This window comes from Sapajus apella, unplaced genomic scaffold, assembly GCF_009761245.1.
Source record: "Sapajus apella isolate SASKATOON/1434 unplaced genomic scaffold, GSC_monkey_1.0 scaffold42, whole genome shotgun sequence".
Classification (NCBI taxonomy): Eukaryota; Metazoa; Chordata; class Mammalia; order Primates; family Cebidae; genus Sapajus; species Sapajus apella.
The window spans coordinates 18,431,462-18,454,318 of NW_022436982.1; the positions used below are offsets into that span (position 1 = coordinate 18,431,462).

The 22,857-nt window shown below is 39.8% G+C and overlaps 1 protein-coding gene across 1 annotated transcript in view; it reads left to right on the forward strand.

Annotated features, from left to right (window-relative positions):
* TTC39B (tetratricopeptide repeat domain 39B) overlaps positions 1-22,857 on the forward strand; it is a 142,831-nt gene that overhangs the window by 94,327 nt on the left and 25,647 nt on the right. The window contains 6 exon segments of the mRNA XM_032300152.1: positions 266-376; positions 3,435-3,566; positions 4,613-4,689; positions 10,427-10,494; positions 14,103-14,167; positions 21,356-21,461. Of these exon segments, the coding sequence (XP_032156043.1) occupies positions 266-376; positions 3,435-3,566; positions 4,613-4,689; positions 10,427-10,494; positions 14,103-14,167; positions 21,356-21,461 (559 nt within the window).

Sequence of the window (22,857 nt, forward strand, 5' to 3'; positions counted from 1 at the left end):
GGGAAGGGAACTGTCATCTATGTAGCGCCTGTTATGAGCAGCGTTTGTCAGTTTACCTCATCCTCACAGCAGCCTCACGAAGTAGGTGTTGGGCTTCCCGTTTTACAGATAAGAAAATTTAGACTCAGGGATCTTATAGACAGTAAGTAGCAAAGTTAGAATTCCAGCCTGTCCTGTCTCAGAATTTATACACACACCCCACTAGGGTCAACATGCTGATGGTAAAAGCTATAGAAATTCTCTGTGTTTTGTTCTTGATCTTTAGTTCATCATCATCCAAGGTGGATCTCAAGAGTGGCCTCGAAGAATGTGCTGTGGCATTGAACTTATTTCTAAGTAACAAATTTACAGACGCCTTAGAATTGCTTCGCCCCTGGTAATTTACTTTGTGTCTTTTGGATAAAATATTTTTCAGATGTTTCTGATGATGGTTTGATGTCATGCTTGTAAATTAATTTATCTGTTTCCATTTGAATATTTATTAGCTAATTTAGTTGAGACCTCCTTACTTTACTTTTAATATTCAGTTTAGAAATCTGAGTTTTCAAATATAATTAGTAGAAAATTTCTGATTGTTTCACATATTTTAATCTCCTTGTTCAGATAGTGTTGTCTTGTGTAGTTTTATAAGGCTTCAATTTCGCTTTCTTCAGTGAAATATTTTTATGATTGTTCCTTTTAAGTATTATTGAAAAAATTTTCCTTTGAAATGGGGAGGGGAAGAACCAGAATATGCTGATCTCAATGCTAAAAATAGATGTAAGATGATAAGACTATTATTGAGGTTCTCTATTTGTTCGACAAATAACTTAAGCAGTTTTATTGTAGTTAGTAATACCTGTTAAGTTTTCAAATGTGGCACCAAAACCTGTGCTTGCCTGTTTTACTTGGCCTTGGTCTTGACAAGAATAATCTTACATGCCCTCAAACACTTTCTTAAATAAAGCTTAGACCTCATATACTGATTTTCTAGAAGATTACTCGGGCACAAAAGTGGGCAATCTTATTCCTTACTTGGAGTGGTCACCAGCGTGGCTGGACTCTGTCATTGGAATCTTAGATATGAATTGACCTGCTGAGGAGCTGCTATGGTAATTCTGTTAAGATTTAGAATAGCTGTAATCAAGATGGGCCAGCTATCATTTCACAGGTTAAGAACAAATGATGAAACCAATGGCGAAGCCCTGTAGTCTGAGGAAATTTTCTGGTGTGGTCTTCATCATCTGTCTCACAATCTCCACCTTGCCTGTCCCCTGCCTTTCTCCCTCTGTCCTTCTCAGTCCCTCAGATTTCTCTGTCTTCTGTCTCTACCTCCCTTTGTCTTCTCTGTCTGCTTGTCTTTCTCTCTGTCATCTCTCCTTCTGTCTCTTTTCTCAGCCTACCTGCCTGTCTTCTTTGGGTTTTTAATGTTTTTTTTTTTTTTTTGGAGACGGAGTTTCGCTCTTGTTACCCAGGCTGGAGTGCAATGGCGCGATCTCGGCTCACCGCAACCTCCGCCTCCTGGGTTCGAGCAATTCTCCTGCCTCAGCCTCCTGAGTAGCTGGGATTACAGGCACGCGCCACCATGGTGGCTCAAGCCTGTAATCCCAGCACTTTGGGAGGCCGAGGCGGGTGGATCACGAGGTCAAGAGATCGAGACCATCCTGGTCAACATGGTGAAACCCCGTCTCTACTAAAAATACAAAAAATTAGCTGGGCATGGTTTTTAATGTTTTTATTGATGAGTCATAGTTGTACCTATTTTGGGGGTACATGTGATAATTCGATACTTGTATACAATGTGCAATGATCAATCAGGGTAACCAGGTTATCTATCACCGCAAACATTTATCTTTTCTTAGTGTCAGGAACATTTATAATTATTCTCTTCTAGCTATTTTGAAATATACAATAAATTATTAGCTAATTTCTTTATTATTAAATACTAGAAGTTATTTCTTCTATTTAACTGTATTTTTGTACCCATTATCTTCTTTGATTTTTATTCAAACAAGTCTTTCTCTGCCACTGACACTCAGCTGGTCATAATATAGAATGAAAATAAATGATTTAGTGTTGTATTCAGTCAGGTTAGTCTCCGATTTTTGTACATGTTTCGCTGTTAAAATGGCTCATGCCTGTATTCCCAGCACTTTGGGAGGCCGAGGTGGGCAGATTACCTAAGGTTGAGAGTCTGAGATCCTGACCAACATGGAGAAATCCCATCTCTACTAAAAATACAAAATTAGCCTGGCATGGTGGCACATGCCTGTAATCCCAGCCACTCGGGAGGCTAAGAATCACTTGAATCCAGGAGGAGGAGGTTGCAGTGAGCCGAGATTGTGCCATTGCACTCCAGCCTGGGCAACAAGAGTGAAACTCCATCTCAAAAAAACCAAAACACCCAAAAACTTTTTCCTCACTTGAATCATTTTTTTGCTTCTTGAACGAGCTTTCAGTTAAAAATGTGAGGTTTGAAACCACAATTAATGATTAACTTTGGGCTGCCCTGATTCCTTGTGGTTCTTTTGAACAGATAAGGCCCTCAGTATTCAGGACAAGCTGCAAATTACCAAAGGATGTTTAGACTATTTCCATGGGGGCAAAGAATAATGTGGCTTTCATTTGTTTTGCGTGGCTTTCATTTGTTTTGTGTGGCAGCAGGCTATTATGCATTAATATTGAAATTAAAAACAAAACCATGCATTGCTATTTTAAACCTTATAAATAATGAATACAGCTTAAGAAGTTTTAGAAAATAAATGATGATGTTCTCGCAGCCAGAGAATCTGGCTGTCTGCCGTCCCTTAGGGCTAATTAACATCCTTAAGTATCCAGAAGCAGTTCTCACTGTAACTTGATGATTTGAAGTATCAAGAACTTGATCAGGAATCTCAGATAATGGGATTGGAGTTAGATACAAGGTCTGACATCTACTTTGGTCAGGGGCCTTGTGACCAGTCTAACTTATTCCAAAATCTTGTTTCCTCTTGGCCTTTGGCTGGACAGGAGAGGGATGATTTTAAATTAGCCTTTATTTTTGATAAAATGTATCGGAATCTCTCTGTCACAAAAATACATTTTCCAGCAGCCTTTATTTTAGCCCTCATTTCAGAGCCAAAGGTAATATGCTGCCCCTTTTCCAACAGAAAACGGTTTGTTTGGAATCTGCCTGCAGGCTGCCCTCTTGTGTTGAAATAGGGAAATGCATATTGTCCACTTCAACCTGGAACATTTTGTTCTGCCTGAGTAGGTTACATTGGAAAGTCCTTGGTGCTTGAGTTTTTTAGAGGTTTTCACTGCCCATATAATTTCAGTGATTATGGTGAAGGAATAACAGTTACTGTGCAAGTCAGGACATGTATTTACTAGAATTTCTTATGATCAGTATCAGATAAAACTTGTGGTGTTTTTCCATTGAATTAAAATGTCTGAATTCCCTGTGTTCTCCCCAGGGCTAAGGAGAGTATGTACCATGCCTTGGGCTACAGTACCATTGTGGTGTTGCAGGCTGTCCTGACCTTCGAGCAACAGGACATCCAAAACGGCATTTCTGCCATGAAGGACGCATTACAAACCTGCCAAAAGTATGATGAGTCATCAACTGCTTGAGATAGGACTGCAGACCTTTATGCCTGTGTGACAAAAATAATATCATTTGCCTGACCAAGAGCTCTGTGTTTGAAATTGGCCACAGTTACAGAAAAGGACTTCAGCCTCGGAGCTGAAGGATTCCTGTTTGGCATCTATATTATTCCACTTTTCTTTTTGGTAGCCTGGGGTCTGAGCTACAGAGCCCTGGGGTGGAGAGGGTGGAATTTCAGTGGGATTAGAAGCAAGCATCTCTCAAGATGGATGACATTAGGTATTACTGCATGCCAAACCAAGCCAAGCAAGGAGCATTCTTGTTTTAAGTGAGAGATGCGAATTCATGAGGGGATGTTTTATATATGTTTAAGAAGAACCTCTTTTTGAACACTTCCGTTTGGTGAAAATGAGATAGATTTTTAGTTTTATTTTAAGCTTTACTCTGTGTGTACAGGAAGACCCTATCAAAAATTTTTTTCAAGGTGAAAGTAATTTTGATATTAAAAAAAAAAACGATAAATGTTTCACAGTATAGAAGATACTTGGTTTGTGGACATTTAGAAATATTCAGGAATCCAGGAATGGCCGGCTGGGGCACCCTGATCAGGTGGATGGGAGGAAATGGCCCCGCTTGCTATCAGTTGCTTGATGTGCCCCCTGGGACTGGGGCAGAAGGTTCATGATCAGAAGGTTAACATGGGTGAAATTACATCCTGATGTAATTGTGTCGTAAGCTCCCCAAATGAAGAGAGCTTCCAAATATTGCACTTTAACCTGTGGAGAATTTTGCCACTAATCCTGATTTTAGTTACAGGGATAAGGGAAGGTACTTTGTAGGTTAGTTTTCACTGGCATGTGTGGCTAGCCAGTGCTGAGTGGAGAGTGCTGGAAAAAGATGGTCTATGTCCTACAGACTGCAGGGTTTAGGGTTTCCGCTTTCTGACTCTCTGGTGTGATAGTGACTGAAGTGAATGTTACATGAAAATGAGCTCAGCCTGATTTTTTTTTTCCATTTTCTATCTCTCTTTCTGTTTATTCAATGTAGATACAGGAAAAAATACACAGTTGTAGACACTTTCTCAAGTCTTCTTTCTAGAGGATCACTGGAGCAACTGAGTGAAGGTAAGAGTCATTTAAAAGATCACTTTTTCCCTTGATTTTAAAAATTAAAAAATGATTATCTCATAGAATTCCATACTGAAGCGTATAAAGTAAATGGAATGTCTTGTTCTCTTCCTTATCATCCTCACCCTCCAGAAGTACAGTGTTAATAGTTCATTTTGAAGCCTTGCAGACTTCTCTGTGTACATACTCAAATACATAAATAAGGTACATGTAGGGTTTTGGTTGTTGCTCATGGCTTGTTTTTGCTTTTTGCAAGCATAGAATCACATAATAGGTGTTGACTTACAGTGCAAATTTGACACTGACATTTTCTCAGGTCATTACGTATGTGTGTTTAACAGCTGTGTGGTATTCCATAGGATTGGTGTACTGTACTTTACTTGGATTTTCTCTTTTGTTTTTATTTTTTCACTGTTGTAAATAATGCTGTCCTAGAATCCTTTTGCATCTTAAAAAGCATTTCATAAGATAGATTCCTAAAAGTGGAATTACCAGGACTGACAGTTTGAAAATTTGCAATATTTATAGGTATTGCCACTTTTTTTTTCTCCAAAGATATAGGACAGTTTATATATTCTTACATTCATCTTTGAGAATCAGCTTTCCACAAGCTATTATAACTTTTTTCAAGGTGAAAATAATTTTGATATCTTTTTAAAAAAGATAATGTTTCACAGTATAGGAAACGTTTGGTTTGTGGACATTTAGGGAATATTCGAGAGTCCAGGAATGGCCGGCTTCAGCACCCTGATCAGATGGATAGGAGGAAATGACCACTGTTGTTGTCAATTGCTTGTTATGCGCCCAGGGACTAGGGCAGAAGGTTCAAGATTACCTCTGTCTTTTTAGTGTGACACTCTAGTCAGAATAGTTGGAAAGAAAGGAACATCTAGATATTCCTGTAGAAGAAAAAAAAATGTCCTTCAAATGTGACCATTGTAGAATAAAGTTTTTGCCATCCCAGGGGAATCCATGCCTGCATTGTCATTGTCAAACATGTTCTCTGAAGAGGTAACAAAATACTAGAAGTAGCTTTGGCTGATGAGAGCAAGAGCAATTTTGGGTACTGCTGTCAGAGTTGTTTCTAATTGCCAAGCGTGTGGCAGACACATTTTTTAGTGTGTTTTATTAGGAAGTTTTGTTTATTTTGTTAGATGGGTATTATCAAAGTGTTACGGACATCGGAGAACTTGGGTAGATTTGCACGATGTGATGCTAGAGTATTGATTATAGGAGGGGAATTATGAGACAAATCACATCTTTGGGACTTGTTTCAAAGGGGCATGATGTTGACCTCAAAACCGCAGTCAAACAGAATGGCATTTCATTGGTCACTCTAGGCAGCCGAAACCCATAAGCTTTTTCTCCAGAAACTGACCTCCAACTATTTATAAGAATTCCTGGCCGGGCGCGGTGGCTCATGCCTGTAATCCCAGCACTTTGGGAGGCCGAGGCGGGTGGATCATGAAGTCAAGAGATAGAGACCATCCTGGTCAACATGGTGAAACCCCGTCTCTACTAAAAATACAAAATATCAGCTGGGCATGGTGGCGCGTGCCTGTAATCCCAGCTACTCAGGAGGCTGAGGCAGGAGAATTGCCTGGACCCAGGAGGCGGAGGCTGCGGTGAGCCGAGATCGCACCATTACACTCCAGCCTGGGTAACATGGCCCAAACCCCGTCTCAAAAAAAAAAAAAAAAAAAAAAAGAATTCGTTTATCCCCTTGACTTCGAATAGAATATGTCTACGTATTTTACATCTTTGGTCCACTTATGTAAATTGGCTCCATTAGACCTAACGTTCACTAAAGTGGGTTAATGAGAAATCAAATAGGCCCAAAAGAAATTGAACCGTTTTGCTGTATTCTCCTTTCTGTTACCCTCCCTCTGGCTTCCCTCCAGTGGGAAGCCTCTTATAGTATGAAGGCAGATATTTGAGATTGTTTTTACCTGAGTTTTGGCATGAGTGGCATGGTATTTTTTGTATGAGTATAAATAATAATAATTTGAAAAATAAGATGATAATGCTCCATTTTAAAAAAGTACCCTGTATGTGCCATATACTGCCCTTGGTGCTTTTCTTAACATTATCTAATCTAACCTCCTCTTTACAGACTAGGAACTGATTGGATATGTAAGCAAATGGTCAGAGTTCCCCACCCAGCAAAGTAGGGTTAACTGATCATCTGCCCTTCCCTAAGCCACCACTCTTTCCACTGTCACCCACACTTTCTCCTGTAGGCGAGTAGAGAAGGGCACAAAATGTGTCATATATGGATGAAGGAAATATTTAATTATTTCTATGTTAGTCATCTTGAAAATAGATGATACTGTGTTGTTGTGTTTTTATAATGTCTTTGAACAATGGCAGTTTAGGAAATATGGAATACAGTAGAAAATTACTTTTTACTAATTATAAAAAATAGGCTGGGCATGGTGACTTGTGCCTGTAATCACAGCTACTTGGGAGGCTGAGGTGGGAAGATCCCTTGAGCCCAGGAGGTGGAGTGTATTAGTCTGTTTTCATACTGCTATAAAGAATTGCCCAGGACTGGGTAATTTATAAAGGAAAGAGGTTTAATTGACTTACAGTTCTGCATGGCTGGGGAGACCTCAGGAAACTTAAAATCATGCCAGAAGGCAAAGAGGAAGCAAGGCACCCTCTTTACAAGGTGGCAGGAGGAGAAATGCGTGTAGGAGGAACTGTCAGGCACATAAAACCATCAGATCTTGTGAGAACTCACTGGTTTTCACAAGAACAGCATGGGAGAAATCACCCCGTGATCCAGTCGTCTTGCACCAGGTCCCACCCTTGACACGTGGAGATGGTGGGGATTACAATTCAAGGTGAGATTTCGGTGGGGACACAAAGCCTAACCATATCACAGAAGTTGCAGTAAGCTGAGATCATGCCCCTATGCTCCACCCTGGGTGACAGAGCAAGACCCTGTCTCTACATAAATAAAAATAAAATAAACTGGCTTATGACTATAGCCTATTCTGAAATACAGGTTTATTTAGATTTTCATTTCTAAAGGCTGTGCTTAGCTAACGTTATTTCAGTGCATGATGAAGATATTTACTCCTGTGGACTAAGGAATTTATAATTAAGAGATATTCCTGGTAGTTACCTACTTATAAGTGCCTAATGGCTAATTTTGAGAACTAAAGAACTATGCAATGTAAATCAGCCACAGTGAAAGAATAAGACTTTTATAAATTAAGCTGTATTTTATTCTTAGTGAGTTTGGCTGTCAACTGCAACCCAAACAGACTTTGTGTTCAAGGGAGCATGTCAAAACATTGTAGCTTTAGTGTGTGATTTGTTTTTCCTCTTGGTAATTTTCATTTACATCCTTGAGTGTCTGGTTGTCTACAGGAGTGAGTATATTTCATTAAACTTTTCATGGGTTTAGCGTGGAACATACTAGTTCTTTTCTCTTGCGGCTGGCGGATTGCCCCAAATGGGTTTCAAATTGCCTTTACAAACAGATATTTAAGTGCAGTGAGTACATAGCATGTGAAAGGGATTTAATATGAAGGGTGCTTATTTGCGGAATACAAAGTTCAAACCCTCCTGCCTTTTCTGTCTGCCTTCTTGTCACATCCCTTTTGCGACTCTTAGATTTGTTCATCTTTCACTTAACCCTGATCTGCCCACCTGTCTGCTCAGATCACTGTAAGAACTGACTCACTGTTGCCTCCTGATGAAGTGCAGACTCTAACATTCAAGGCCGTTTATAATTGAGCCTCGACTTACCCTTCCAGCCTCATTGCCCTCTGCTCCCTTGACTGGCTTTTTCTGAAGGTGTTCTGGGCTTTCCTTGCTTCTGTTACTGACACACTCCCCTCCACTGCCCCTTCCACTAACCCTCTCCCCCCCGACCCCCCCCTCGCCATCACTACCATGGACTTCATCCCCTCTGCATGTACCCCAAGCCAGCAGTCTGCATTCCTGAGCAGACTTTCAGAGCTAATAATTCCTGATTCTCACGCTGTTACAAAATTACCTAGGAAGAGGATATTCAGGTGACTGTGTAAAAGTAAGTTACCGGTTGGTATCCCACTGAACACAGCTAGAAAATCAATGGGCGCACTTTGAGGAGAGGTATTCTGAAGGTGACTGTGGATGCTGCCGGAATGTGCAGGCTGTAACTCCTCAAGTTTGGCCTGTCCTGGGTTTGGCCCCGTCTCTTTGTGTGCTGTTGAAGACCTTAGCTGCAGAGGTGCCTCTTTGTAAATTAAACATTTAGAATATGAGCATGGCAGGAACTTGAACCAATTTGTGAGAACCAGGGGGTTGTATGTGTGTAGGGTGGGGGTGGGATCTGTGTGAGTGAGTGAGTTCAGTCACGTTCCACATAAGAATGCTTTCTGCTTTCTGAGCTTTTACCAAAGAGCAGTGGTATGGATCAGGGACAGTGATCTCAGTGCATGCAGCTGGCATTGATCCAGTGCTTACTCCGTATCGTGAGCTCTACATGCAGTGCCTCATCTGACCCTTCAGCTATGAACTAGAGGTGGTATTAGTGGCTTTCATAAATGTGGAAACCAGCAGAGAGGGGACGAGGTCCTATAGCCAGTACATGGCAGAGCCTTTTTAGCAGCCCAGGCTATTTGCTTATACTCCAGGCTCATTTGCTTAAATATCATGCCAATTTGCATCCCGTGGACAGAGCAAGAATCTGCTGACTTGTTTATGGAAATAAGGAAAGATTTGTCTCTCCATTCTCCGCAAGTATGGTGGATTGTTGGGAAGCTAGGGTGTGTGTTTTGGGGTACTCCACAGGTCCCTAGGATGCACAGAGCTTCACCTAGCCCCTTTTTGTGAGTACCTCGTTTTTGTGCTAGACATCTACATGATCAAAGTAGCCCCAAACTGGGATAGTGCTACCTCTTTTGATATCAGGCCTTCATGTGTGGGGAGTCTTAACTTGGGCAGGCAGGGCATTTCTTCTTCGCAGAACTCTAGAGAATTCCTGCTGTCTTTTCAGGTAGCTAATGTGTATGGTTAGTGTCATGGTTACCAAACCTTCATATTTTAGAAGCTAGCATTCATAATTTAGTTTGTTTTTCAATTTTTTTTTTTTAAGACAGAGTCTCACACTGTCACCTGGGCTGGAGTACAGTGGCACGATCTTGGCTCACTGCAGCCTCCGCCTCTTGGGTTCAAGGGATTCTCCTGCCTCAGCCTGCTGGCACGCACCACCATGCCTGGTTAATTTTTGTATTTTTGGTAGAGACAGGGTTTCACCATGTTGGCCAAGATGGTCTCGATCTCTTGACCTCGTGATCCGCCTGCCTCAGCTTCCCAAAGTGCTGGGATTGCAGGAGTGAGCCACTGTGCCTGGCCAGTTTTTAAAAAAATTTAAAACCATGTTAAAGTTTTATGTTACTATTAATTTAAACAATAAGTGGTTTCCTATTTGAATAAAGTGCTTTTAAATGTTCATTTCCTCTTGTGAGCTGAGTTTGGGTCTCTGACACCAAGTGACTGTGTCTTTGCAGTTATGTTTAAATGGGGATGACTTCCCTGAACATTTCACACATTCCAGGAAAATCTTGCTGACAAGTGAAAACTGGGATCATCATTCCACTTTTATGGATGCACAAGGATGATCTAAGTTTTGGGGTCTCTCTTGGGTTCATTTATCTGCCAGTCTTTCCTGAACATCATAGAGCAATCACTTTGGATGTGGGATTTTACTTAATATAACTTTATTTGTTTTTAATAGAGGAAATGCATGCTGAAATCTGTTATGCCGAGTGTCTCCTACAGAAAGCAGCACTCACCTTTGTGCAGGTAATGAATATTTGGCTTGGAGTTCATATTGGCTGGGAAGACTGCCAGTGCTGCATAGAAAAATGTGGCGCATTCTGTGTCCAAGCTTCAGTTCCTTTGACTCAGAGTTGTAAAGAAAAATATTGTTATTCTGGTAAGCTTTGGCTGAAGAAAGATGCTAGAGAGCTTTGTTCTCCCTCTACTGCACTTAAGAATCTATTTCAAATCACTACACTGGGAATCATTGCCCTTTAAAGACTGTGTCTTTAAAGAAAGTTTAGGCTGAGCGTGGTGGTGGCTCATGCCTTTAACCCAGCACTTTGGGAGGCTGAGGCAGGAGGGTGACCTGAGGTCAGGAGTTTGAGACCAGCCTGGCCAATATAATAAAACCCCATCTCTACTAAAAATTAAAAAAAAATAAGTAAAATTAGCCAGGCATGGTGGTGCATGCCTGTGATCCCAGCTACTCAGGAGGCTGAGGCAGGAAAATCACTTGAACCTGGGAGGCAGAGATTGCAGTGAGCTGAGATTGCACCACTGCCCTCCAGCTTGGGTGACAGAGCAAGACTCCGTCTCAAAAAGAAACTTTAAAGAAATTGCTTTGCCACTGACACACCTAATTTCAAGATGCATCTGTGTGAAAATGGAGAATATTCCCCTTTGCAGTTTCTGCTGGGAGAGGCTGCACCTGGGAGTGGCCTGGGCAGAGGAAATGTCCCCTCTTACACCACATGCCTCAGTCAAGTTCAGTTGTGCATGCATAGAAAGTTAATGTATACTTCAAATTTTATTTTTCCCCTTCTTTCTATTTTCATTCTCCTTTCTTTTATTTCTTCCTTTGGAAGAGCGGTTTTAAAAAGTCACTAAACAATTAATCCTTTTCTTATGAGACATTTTAATTGCACCTCTGGGAACTGGTTCAGTCAGTACTATGCCTATTTCTGTACCTTCCAATGGTTCTGTAAAACATACATTTTCACATTATGACCTCATGGGTGATAGTGATGGCTACAGTGAGGGTGAAGTGGGGTAGAGAATGTAAGAAATCAGAAACAAATTCAACTGTAAAATGGAAAATCTTCCTCAATCACAATTGTCTTTTTTTTGAGATGGAACCTCACTCTCTCCCCTAGTCTGGAGTCCAGTGGCGTGATCTTGGCTCACTGCAACATCCGCCTACCAGGTTCAAGAGATTCTTCTGTCTCAGCCTCCCAAGTAGCTGGGATTATAGGCGTGGGCCACCATGCCCGGCTAATTTTTGTATTTTCAGTAGAGACAGGGTTTCACCATATTAGGCAGGCTGTTCTCAAAACTCCCAACCTCAGGTTCCACCAGCCTCAGCTTCCCAAAGTGCTGGGATTATAGGTGTGGGCCACTGCACCCGGCCAGTTATTTGACAGTTGCTTCTTTCTTTTCCTGGAGCTTTACCTCTTAGGTTGGATTCTGGTTTAGTAGAACTGAATCAGTGTAGCCCATGACCCTGTTTTCTAAAGCCCACACCTTACAAAGGCTGGTTGATAGCAGCAGTCTTACTGCCTCGGTAAGCATCATAATGATAATCATGGAGGCCCAAGTTTTTTTGTTTTCCAAACCGGGATTTGGCAATCAAATCTGGGATTTGAAGGCTTATTTTATATTTGGGGACTTGAAATTAAAGAGATATCCATGATTGTCCCCTCTTCCTCATGCCTCCCACCCAATCATTTTTATATTCACGCTGCTTTAGCCTTTTAAAGATTGTGCAGCTCCATCTCTTCCTATCATTGTTCTAGTAGAGGTGCTCATCTACTCTTCGCTTGCCTGCCAGCAACCTAGTGAATCTCCCTTTCTAATTTCTTTTGCCTGCAGCTCATTCCCTATTCTGCAGGTGAGGGTTGAGTACCCTCTTAAAAAGGAAACTCTGACCTGGTCACTTCTCTGCTTCAGCATTCAGTAGCTCTGATTGACTATGGCAGTATTCCGTATCAGAATATCACAAATAAGAGAGGTACTTTTTCAAACAAAACTGGTACCTCCTCTCCATATTCCCTACCTCTCTACCTTACAGGTGTCCTTGGATGCCACTGACGGGGTTGCATTCTTGAGTAGCATGGGTGGAGATAGCTGTCTTAACTCCTTGGTGGTTCTCTTTGCAATAGATTCTTCAGCAGTGCGGAATTGCATATGCACACATGGCCAAACCCATCATGATCCTTAATAGCACCCTGTCTTTCCACTTGAGTTTTACTTTGCTTACAAAGCTCATGTCTGCTTTGCCTTTCTACACCTGGCCAGTTTCTAATTATTTTTGTGTTTAAAGCACCAATGCTTCCAGGAGACATTTCTGGCTCTCTCCATGCCACTACTTTGTGTTCTCATGACGTCCTATGTGTGACCCCACCCCTGTGCATGACCCTGCCCCTGTGCATGACTCAGTCCCTGTGTGTGACCCTGCCCCTGTGCATGATCCCACCCCTGTGCATGACTCAGTCCCTGTGCGTGACTCAGTCCCTGTGTGTGACCGCGCCCCTGTGCATGAAGCCCTTCTTTAACATATTGTATTACTTTCGTCTGTTTTTGCATTTGGGTGCCTGGTATAAAATAGGCATTAAGTTTACGTTTGATGAATGCTGAAATATGTATTTTTTTTTTGAGGCATATTTTAAGCTAATTTAAGAAATTCTTTTCTGATTGGTATTGGATCTTATGTAATCATAAGATTCTTTAAATTAAGAAGATAAACATTGAATTTTATATCTATTGATTCTTATAATAATTGGAACATTGCATATTTAAGTAATTAATGAAATTAGTAAACTAAATTCAGCTTTTCTTTTGCTACGGAAGGATGCTTAAGTACATGAGAAATACATATCAGAGCATCTTTCTGATCTCAATAGACTAGAAAAACTTTCTCTCTGGAAATGCAAACATAGGATTGTCTTCACTAGTACCATTTATTAGAGTAACTTCCTTCAAGTGGTTATTTGATGTAATTTATTGAGAAATTGTCTTAGAATCCTAGAATGCTGACCCTGAAAATGCCATTCATCAAGGACAGCTGCCTCGATTTTATGGTCCATGACCATCAGATAAAGAGAGCTGAAGTGGTTTTCTTTCCCTAAAGCAAAATTGCATAGTAGTGACAGCCACTTCAGAAGCCAGACCAGTTATTTTGGGCCTGGAAATGTGTATGAGTAAAATTCACAGCATTAAATAGACTCTGCTAAAGTACTGTGTGAAAGAAGAACCATTGTTCTATTTACTGGGTATGATATACTAGAAGGGTTGGCCTTAGAGCAGATTTTTAAAGTCATCCATTCTGGATTCTATTAAACCCCGAAGAAAATTACTCAGTAGATGTCAATGTTTATTAAAATAATTTGGACCACATATGGCCCCAATTGGTGAGGATTACCTCCTTAGTAATATAAAATAATCAAAGGGTTTTATGAATATTTTCTTTTTGTTGTCCTCTAACATGGAAGAAAAATTACCCCAAAACCTTTTAAATGTAAGGCAAGAGTATGTGTTAATTTCAAAATTATGTTATCAAAGTACTTTTTTTCTAGTCACACAAACACGTAACTGTGGGGACAATTTAAAATTTTTTGCTAAATAATCTAATTTTTTAACTGAATTATTTTTAGGATGAAAATATGATCAACTTCATCAAAGGCGGACTCAAAATTAGAACAAGTTACCAAATATATAAGTAAGTCAAAAAGTAAGATGTGGTTTTTAAATAATTTGGTGCTGTATACTCCTTTGTTCTTCACAATTCTCATAAATTAAGTTTGACTAGGATTTTTTATTTGGTGTTGGTAAAAATGAACTTGATTTTTTGCTGAGTGTGTATTCAGTGTTACAGGACAACAGAATTTAAGTTTAAATACAATTGTAAGAGCAAATTAGCTGAAAATAAAGCTACTGACATGATTTCTGATTAAATAATTTTAGTTTCTCTCTCCTTAGTACAATTTATAAATTTAAAATTACAGTAATATCTTTGATTCAGAGTCCAGAACAGCACTACCCAGTAGAATTTTCTGCAGTGGATGGAAATGCTCAACTGATATGGCCACAGTGTTCTTCATATCCTTATTAATTTTTTTTTTTTTTTTTTTTGAGACGGAGTCTCAGCATTGTTGCCCAGGCTGGAATGCAATGGTGTGATCTCGGCTCACTGCAACCTACGTTTCCTGGGTTTACACGATTCTCCTGCCTCAGCCTCCCGCGTACCTGAGATTACAGGTGCACACTATCACACCTGGCTAATTTTTTGTATTTTTAGTAGAGATGGGGTTTCACTATGTTGGCCAGACTGGTCTTGAACTCCTGACCTCATGATCTGCCTGCCTCAGCTTCCTAAATTTCTGGGATTACAGGTGTGAGTCACCTTGCCCAGTCCCTTATTGATTTTTATCTAGTTGTCTGTTACTTATTCAGAGTGTTCAAGTCTCCAAGTTTGAATCTGGAGTCATGCCTTTCTTCCTTTAGTTCTGTCAGTGTTTGCCTCATATATTTAGGAGCTGTGTTGTTAGGCTCATATCATATATATTTATAATTGTTCTGTCTTCCCAATGAATTAACCTTTTTATCATCTTGAAATGTCTCTGTTTAACTCTGGTAATATTCCTTGTCTTGAAATCTATTTTGTCTGGTATTCATATAAGCCCTCATGCTTTTTATCATCAGTCTTTGCATGGTGTGTGTTCTTTTACTTTAAACCTATCTTTGTTTTCATATTTAAATTGTATTTCCTGTAGATGCACATAGTTGGACAATTGATATGTTTGTACTTGTGACTACCATTTTGCTTTTTCTCTTCGCCTTATCTGTTGCCTCCCCCTTTTTTCCTATCTTCTTTTGCTTTCATAACATTTGAAAACTGTTGTTCTCTTAGCTGTACTCTCTGATTTTTTTGGGTTGCTCTAGTGTTTATAATATTCCTTTTAACTTATTACAGTCAACTTAGAGTTAATATTGTAGCACTGGACATAAATTGTAAACACTTTGCAAAAGTATTGTTTCATTTACCACGTTTTGTCCTTTATGCTATTTTTATGATGTATAGCACACTTACATATGCTATAAACCCTACAATACAGTGTCAGACTTTTCCTTTAATCAGTTAGATGTTGTCATCTTCTCTCTCTTTATTCACATTCTTACCATTTTTGGTATTCTTATTCAAAATGGTAAATATATTTCCTGTTTACTTTCAGACTGAAGAACTTCCTTCAGCATTTCTTATAGCATGTCAGTTTTCAACACATTCTGTTTCGTTTATCTGAAAATATATTTACTTTTTACTTTTTCTTTTCAAGTTTATTTTTGCTAACTGCAGCATTCTGAGTCGATGGGTTTTCTCCTTCTTTCAGCCCTTTAAAACTGCCTTCCTTTTGTATTAAGTCCTCTGTTATTCATGATTAGAAGTCAGTTTTCATTTGTATTATTGTTCTCCTATATATAATGTGTCTTTTCTTCTGGCTTCTTTGAAGACTGACTAGTTTACATCTTTGGGTGTCAGCAGTTTGACTATGATGTGCCTAAGTGTGATTTTGAGAAATTCGTGGTTGTAATTTTTCAAACTTTTTTTCTGCCCCTTTCTTACTTTCTTCTCTCCTGAGACTTCCCCCTTCATTTATAAACTATGTAAAAATATATTTTAAATGTGTATTTTATATTTTTCCAGAATTTATAAGTTATTTGTGGGAAAGTTAATCTGACATAAGCGCTACCCTGCTGTTACTGGTAGCAGAACCAAAATTTAGTATTTTAAGAGGTACTTTCACTGAAAATCCTTTCACAAAATTGTGTTTCATTCAAAATCCTGGAAGTGGGTGGTAGATTTGGGGTACCTGACATGCTGTTTACAGATTTCTTTGTGAAATATTTTTGGAAGATATAAACAAATGTAAATTCAATGTTAATTGCTGTTTTAGTCATCAAAACTTAAAAATACTAAAGGAATTAAAACAGGCCTGTAGAGGCAAAGATATACAGGTATACCTCAGAGATAGTGTGGGTTCCAGACCACTAACCACTACAATAAAGTGAATATTGCAATAAAGTGAGTCACACAAAGTTTTTGGTTTCCTAGTGCACATAAAAGTTACATTGCTACTGTCTTGTATTCTATTAAGTCTGCCAATACCATTATATATAAAAAATATGCATACCTTAATTGAAAAATACTGTTTTGCTAAAAAAAATACTAACAATTATGTAAGCCTTCAGCAAGTCATAATCTTTTTGTTGGTAGAGGTCTTACCTCCTTGTTGATGGCTACTGACATTCAGGGTAGTGGTTGCTGAAGGTTGGGGTGGCTTTGGCAATTTTTTAAAAAAGGACAATGATGAAGTTTGCCATACCTATTGACTCTTCCTTTCATAAAAGATTTTTTTGTAGCATGCAATACTGCTTGATGGCATTTTACCCACAGGAGAATGTCTTTCATACTTAGAGTCCATGCTCTTAAATCTTGCTGCTGCTTTATCAACTAAGTTTATCTAATATTCCAAATCCTTTGTTGTCATTTCAACAATGTTTATGGCATCTTTACCAGGTGTAGATTTCATCTCAAGAAACGACTTTCTTGCTCATCCATAAGAGGGAATTCCACATCCATTTAAAGTTTTATCATGAGATTATAGCAGTCCATCACATCTTCAGGCTCCACTTCTAATTCTAGTTCTTTTGCTGTTCCTAACACCTCTGAAGTTACTTTCTCCACCAAAGTTGAACCTCTCAAAATGATCCGTGAGGGTTGAAATCAACTTCCAAACTCCTGTTAATGTGGACATTTTGATCTTCTTCCATGAATCACGAATGTTCTCCATGACATCTAGAATGATGAATCCTTTCCAGAAGGTTTTCAATTTCCTTTCCCTGGATCCATCAGAGGAATCACCATGGCAGCAATAGCCTTATAAAATATTCTAGTTAAATAAGACATGGAAGTCAGAGTTACTCCTTGATCCCTGGGCTGCAGAATGGATGTTGTGTTAGCAAGTGTGAAAACAATGTAATCCTCTCATACATCTCCTTCAGATCCCCTGGGTTACTAGACACAATATTAGTCAGCAATAAGACTTGGAAATCAATCTTTTTTTTCTGAGCAGTGGATTTCGACAGTAGGCTTAAAGTATTCAGTAAACCGTGCTGTAAACTGGTGTGCTATCATCAGGATCTGTTGTTTTAGTTATGGAACACAGGCAGAGTAGATTTAGCACAATTGTTAAGGGCCTTAGGATATTTGGAATGATAAATGAACATTGACTTCTATTGAGAGTCACCAGTTCCATTAGCCCCTCATAAGAGTCACCCTGACCTTTGATGTTTTGAAGCCAGGCTTTGACTTCTCCCTAGATATGAAAGTTCTTGATAGCATCTTCTTCTAGTAGAAGGCCATTTTGTCTGCATTGAAAATTTGTTGTTTAGTGCAGCCACCTTCATCAGTGATCTTAGCTAGACACTCTGGATGACTTGCTGCAACTTCCACATAAGCACTTGCTGCTTCACTTTGCACTTTTTTTTTGTTGTTGTTGCGGGGAGGGAGATTGAGTCTTGCTCTGTCTCCAAGGCTGGAGTGCCGTGGCACAATCTCAGCACACTACAACCTCTGCCTCCTGGGTTCAAGCGATTCTCCTGCCTCAGCCTCCGAAGTAGCAGGTACTCCAGGTACGCGCCACTATGCCCAGCTAATTTTTTTGTATTTTTAGTAGAGACGGGGTTTCACCATGCTTGGTCCAGGCTGGTCTCCATCTCCTGACCTTGTGATCTACCTGCCTCAGCCTCCCAAAGTGCTAGGATTACAGGTGTGAGCCTCTGTGTAGTTTTATTTTATAGAGATGGTGTCTTTCCTTAAATTCATGAACCAACCTCTATTCGCTGCCAACTTTTTTTTCTTCAGCTTCCTCACCTCTCTCAGCCATTATAGAGTTGAAGAGTTAGGGCCTTGTTCTGGATTAGGCTTTGGCTTAATGGAGTGTTGTGGGTGGTTTGTTCTATCCAGACCACTCCAGCTTTCTCCATATCAGCAGTAGGGCTGTTTTGTTTTCTTACCATTTGTGCCTTCACCGAAATAGCACTTTTAATTTTTTTCAAGAACTTTTCTTTTGCACTTACAAGTTGACTGTTTGAAACAAGAGGCCTAGCTTTCAGCCTCTCTTGGCTTTTGACATGCCTTCCTCACTAAGCTTAATTATTTCTAGTTTTTGATTTCAGGTGAGAGAGGTGCAACTCTTCCTTTCACTTGAACACTTAGAGGCCACAGTAGGGTTACCAGTTGGCCTAATTTCAATATTGTTTTGTCTCAGGAGTTAGGGAGGCCTGCGGAGGAGAGAGATGGGGGAATAGCCGGTCGGTCAGTAGAGCCGTCAGAACACACACAACATTTATTCATAACTTTCGCTGTCTTTCATGGGTGCGGTTCATGGCACTCTGAAACAATTACAGTAGTAGTATCATTAAAGATCTCCCATCACAGAGCCGAGATCGCGCCATTGCACTCCAGCCTGGGTAACAAGAGCGAAACTCCGTCTCAAAAAAAAAAAAAAAAAAAACAGATACAATAATAATGAAAAATTTGGAAATTTTCTGAGAAATACTGAAATGTGACGTTGAAACACAGAGTGAGCACATATTGTTGGAAAAATGGCATCAATAGACTTGCTCAAACAGAGTTGCCACAAATCTTCAATTTGTAAAAAATGCAGTGCCTGCGACGTGCATTACAGAGAAGGACAATAAAACAAAGTATGCCTTTACATATCAGTGAAGTGGATTTCAGGGTTTTAAAAGAGACAGTATATGTGTGTGTGTGTACGCACATGGATTTACAAATGTACACGCACACACGCGCACACACATTTACCTGGGAATTCAAAATATACTAAATTCCTTTATATAGATAGGCCCTTCAAAACAGTGAAGAAAGATAGATACTTCAGTAAATGTTTTTGGGAAAATTGTTCATTTTTGGGGAAAAATCATTAAGATGAAAAAATTGCATATAGGTTTAATATTAAAATATTTAAAAAGAATTCTAGCAGGAAACATAAAGTATTTTTATAATTCTTAAATATAAAGGCTTTAAATTTTTTTATTTTTTTCACTTTGAAATAATTTGAAAATTATTACAAAAAATTTCCGTATAGCCTGCACTCAGATTGCCAAACATTAATATTCTGTGGCAGCACAGTAAAATTCCTAAAATCAGGATGCTGACATGGACACAGTGTTAACATTTACTCACGGTCGTTACTCACATTTCTCTAGTTGTCTCATCAATGCCCTTTTTCTGGCTCAGGATCCGACCCAGGATCCTGGATGTTGTGTTTAGTTGTGTTTCCTTAGTCTCTTTTAATCTGGAATCGTTTCTCAGTTTTTGTCTTTAATGATGTTGACATTTTAAAAGAATAAACTGGCCAGTTATTTAATAGAACATCTATCAATACAGACTTTTCTGGTGTTTCTTCATGATTAAATTCAGAATATGAATCTATGGCAAAAATACCATATAAATGATATCATTAGGTACATGATGTCAGTTTCAAAGGCCTTTTAACCGTGGCATAAAATCAGAAATCAGAAGAAATTGATTGACCTGACCAAATAAACATTCATCATTTTATCTTGGCAAAATACACCATAGTAAAAAGTACAAATGGAAATGGGATCTAAATGACTCAGGGGAAATGACAGCAGGGATGCTCGTAGGCTGGTAGACATCTGAATTGACTCTCTAAACCCTTACTTTTTTAATTTTTTGAGATGGAGTTTGGCTCTTGTTGCCCAGGCTGGAGTGCAATGGTGCGATCTCGGCTCACTGCAACCTCCGCCTCCTGGCTTCAAGTGATTCTCCTGCCTCAGTCTTCCAAGTAGCTGGGATTACAGGCATGCGCCACTACACCCAGCTAATTTTGTATTTTTAGTAGAGATGGGGTTTCTCCATGTTGGTCAGGCTGGTCTCGAACTCCTGATCTCAGGTGATCCACCCGCCTCAGCCTTCCAAAGTGCTGGGATTACAGGCATGAGCCACCATGCCCAACATTAAACCCTTGCATTTTTTTGTAAACTGGAAGTTAGGTTTATGGGCTTGCTAGATTTAGATTAAAAATATTTGGCTAGACTGTATCACAAGTGTAGTTGCACATTTTATAATTGCATCACACCAAGTGATATATTGTTCCTTATTATTAAAAAAATTTGTTAATTTGAAAAGCAATTCCCAGGTATTATCAATTTTCATATTTTTTTCTTTGTTCTAATTTGTATTTCTCTGATTAAATATTTGCCTTTCGAAGGTGATGTGAACAGGCAAGAGAGAAATACATAGAAAATAAAGTGAGAAGTTGGAAAGATTTGTGTGGATGTGCAGGAAGAAAGCAGAGGACAGGTGGAGCCATTGTGATAGCCTTTGCTTTCTTGTTTCAATCTTTCCTGGTCCCAAGCCCTAATTTATTTGGTCTGTTTGAGATGATGGCAACCATACTGAACTTCAGATCTTCTTGCCAGTAGTATTGCATTTCCTCAGGTTGCTGCGATGTGTGCAGTGGTTGAGGAGCTCCGCCCTCCCTGAGAATTCGCTGTCAGACGCTGCTGGAAGCTGTGGCCCTGCGGCTCCTGGCTGGTGCTTGCTAAGGGATGAGCCCTCTCTTTAAGCACAGAAACACTGGTCCTGCTAGACACTGTAAAAATGAGTGTCTCCTTTCTCCTTGATGATTATTACCTGGTATCCTTAAGAGTAAACTCAGCACAACATTATCCATTTAAAATTTCAGTGGTATTTTAATTAATGACATTTATTTTATCGTGTATAACTGTAAAATTTGATTTAATATTTATTTTCAGAATCATGGTCAACTTACTCCATCACTTTTTTTCTTTAATCCAGAGAATGTCTTTCTATCCTGCACGAAATTCAGAAGAACAAACTTCAGCAGGAATTCTTCTATGAGTTTGAAGGGGGTGTCAAGCTTGGCACTGGGGCCTTTAATTTGGTAAGGAAATAACTATATAGAAACCAGAACTTTTGCAGAAGAACCTAAGGTTTTCTGTGCCTTCTCCACTGCATTTGAACCTCAACCTGAACCTCTTCCTGGGTTGGTTGACAAAGTGCTAGAGTGGGATCAGCTTTCCTGCATTGTGACCCACTGTGTTATAAAGTTATGTGCATGCTCAGAGTAGCTTTGGGTTGTGTGGTGTAAGGGAGGCGTGTGGCACCCTGAACGGACTAGTAAGGTTTTTGGTAACAAGGAACAGTGGAATCCATTTCTATTTCCACATCAGAAATGTTGCAGTGGCAATGACGGCTCTGGAATTGAAAATGTGTGAGGGAGCTGTATAACTTGAGGAATGATTTCTGATGATCCCTGAGGAGACGAAGTCTGAGTAGTAATCTGTCAAATTCCAATATGTTATTTAGAGATTTTTAAATTTTATTAATGGTTCAGTGGAATTAGTGAGAAAATAAAGTGGTCGAGAGAATCATTCACATGAGCGTATGTGCCACTGTGGCGACTTTACTCATGAGCGTGTTGGGGGATGACTGGGAAAGAGGTTGATTGGTACCCACAGAATGGACTGTCCTATCCAATTGGTTGTTAAAATCCTCTTCTGCTAAGGTCATCCTTTGGTGTGTGTTCACATGGGACACAAATATCTTTACATTTTCTGCCCATTCAAAAAGATCTATCCACGTACTTCTTCCCCAGACCTCCTTGTCACCAATTTTCCAATCATGTTCTTTTCAAGCCACTGTCCATCCAGCCAAACCATTGTCTGCAGCCCCTGAATCGGCGTATAATTGCACATCTGGCCATTTCTCCTTCCAAGCAAAATGCATAACTAGGTGCACTGCTCAAGGCTCTGCCCACTGGAAGAATATTCCCTCCCCCACTGTCCTTCAAGAAACATGTCAGAGAAACGGGGTAGTGCTGCAGCTGTCCCCTTCTGGGTGGTGTCTACACTTTGCACAGAATTATGACTGATTTTTGCTTCTGGGAAAGGAAACTAAGAAACCTTGCCTAGACGTGGGCTCTGAGGGGTTGCCTTCTTGTCACTGCATCACACCACATCAAAGGTCCCAGTATTCTTTAGAGATTCCTAGAAAGACCAGGCTTAAAAAAAACCCTTTTATCATGCCTATAATCCCAGCATTTTGGGAGGCCGAGGTTGGGTGGATCACGAGGTCAAGAGATTGAGACCATCCTGGTCAACATGATGAAACCTCCATCTCTACTAAAAATACAAAAATTAGCTGGAGGTGGTGATGCATGCCTGTAGTTTCAGCTACTTGGGAGGCTAAGGCAGGAGAATCACTTGAACCCAAGAGGTGGAGGTTGCAGTGAGCCGAGATTGTGCCACTGCACTCCAGCCTGGCAACAGAGTAAGACT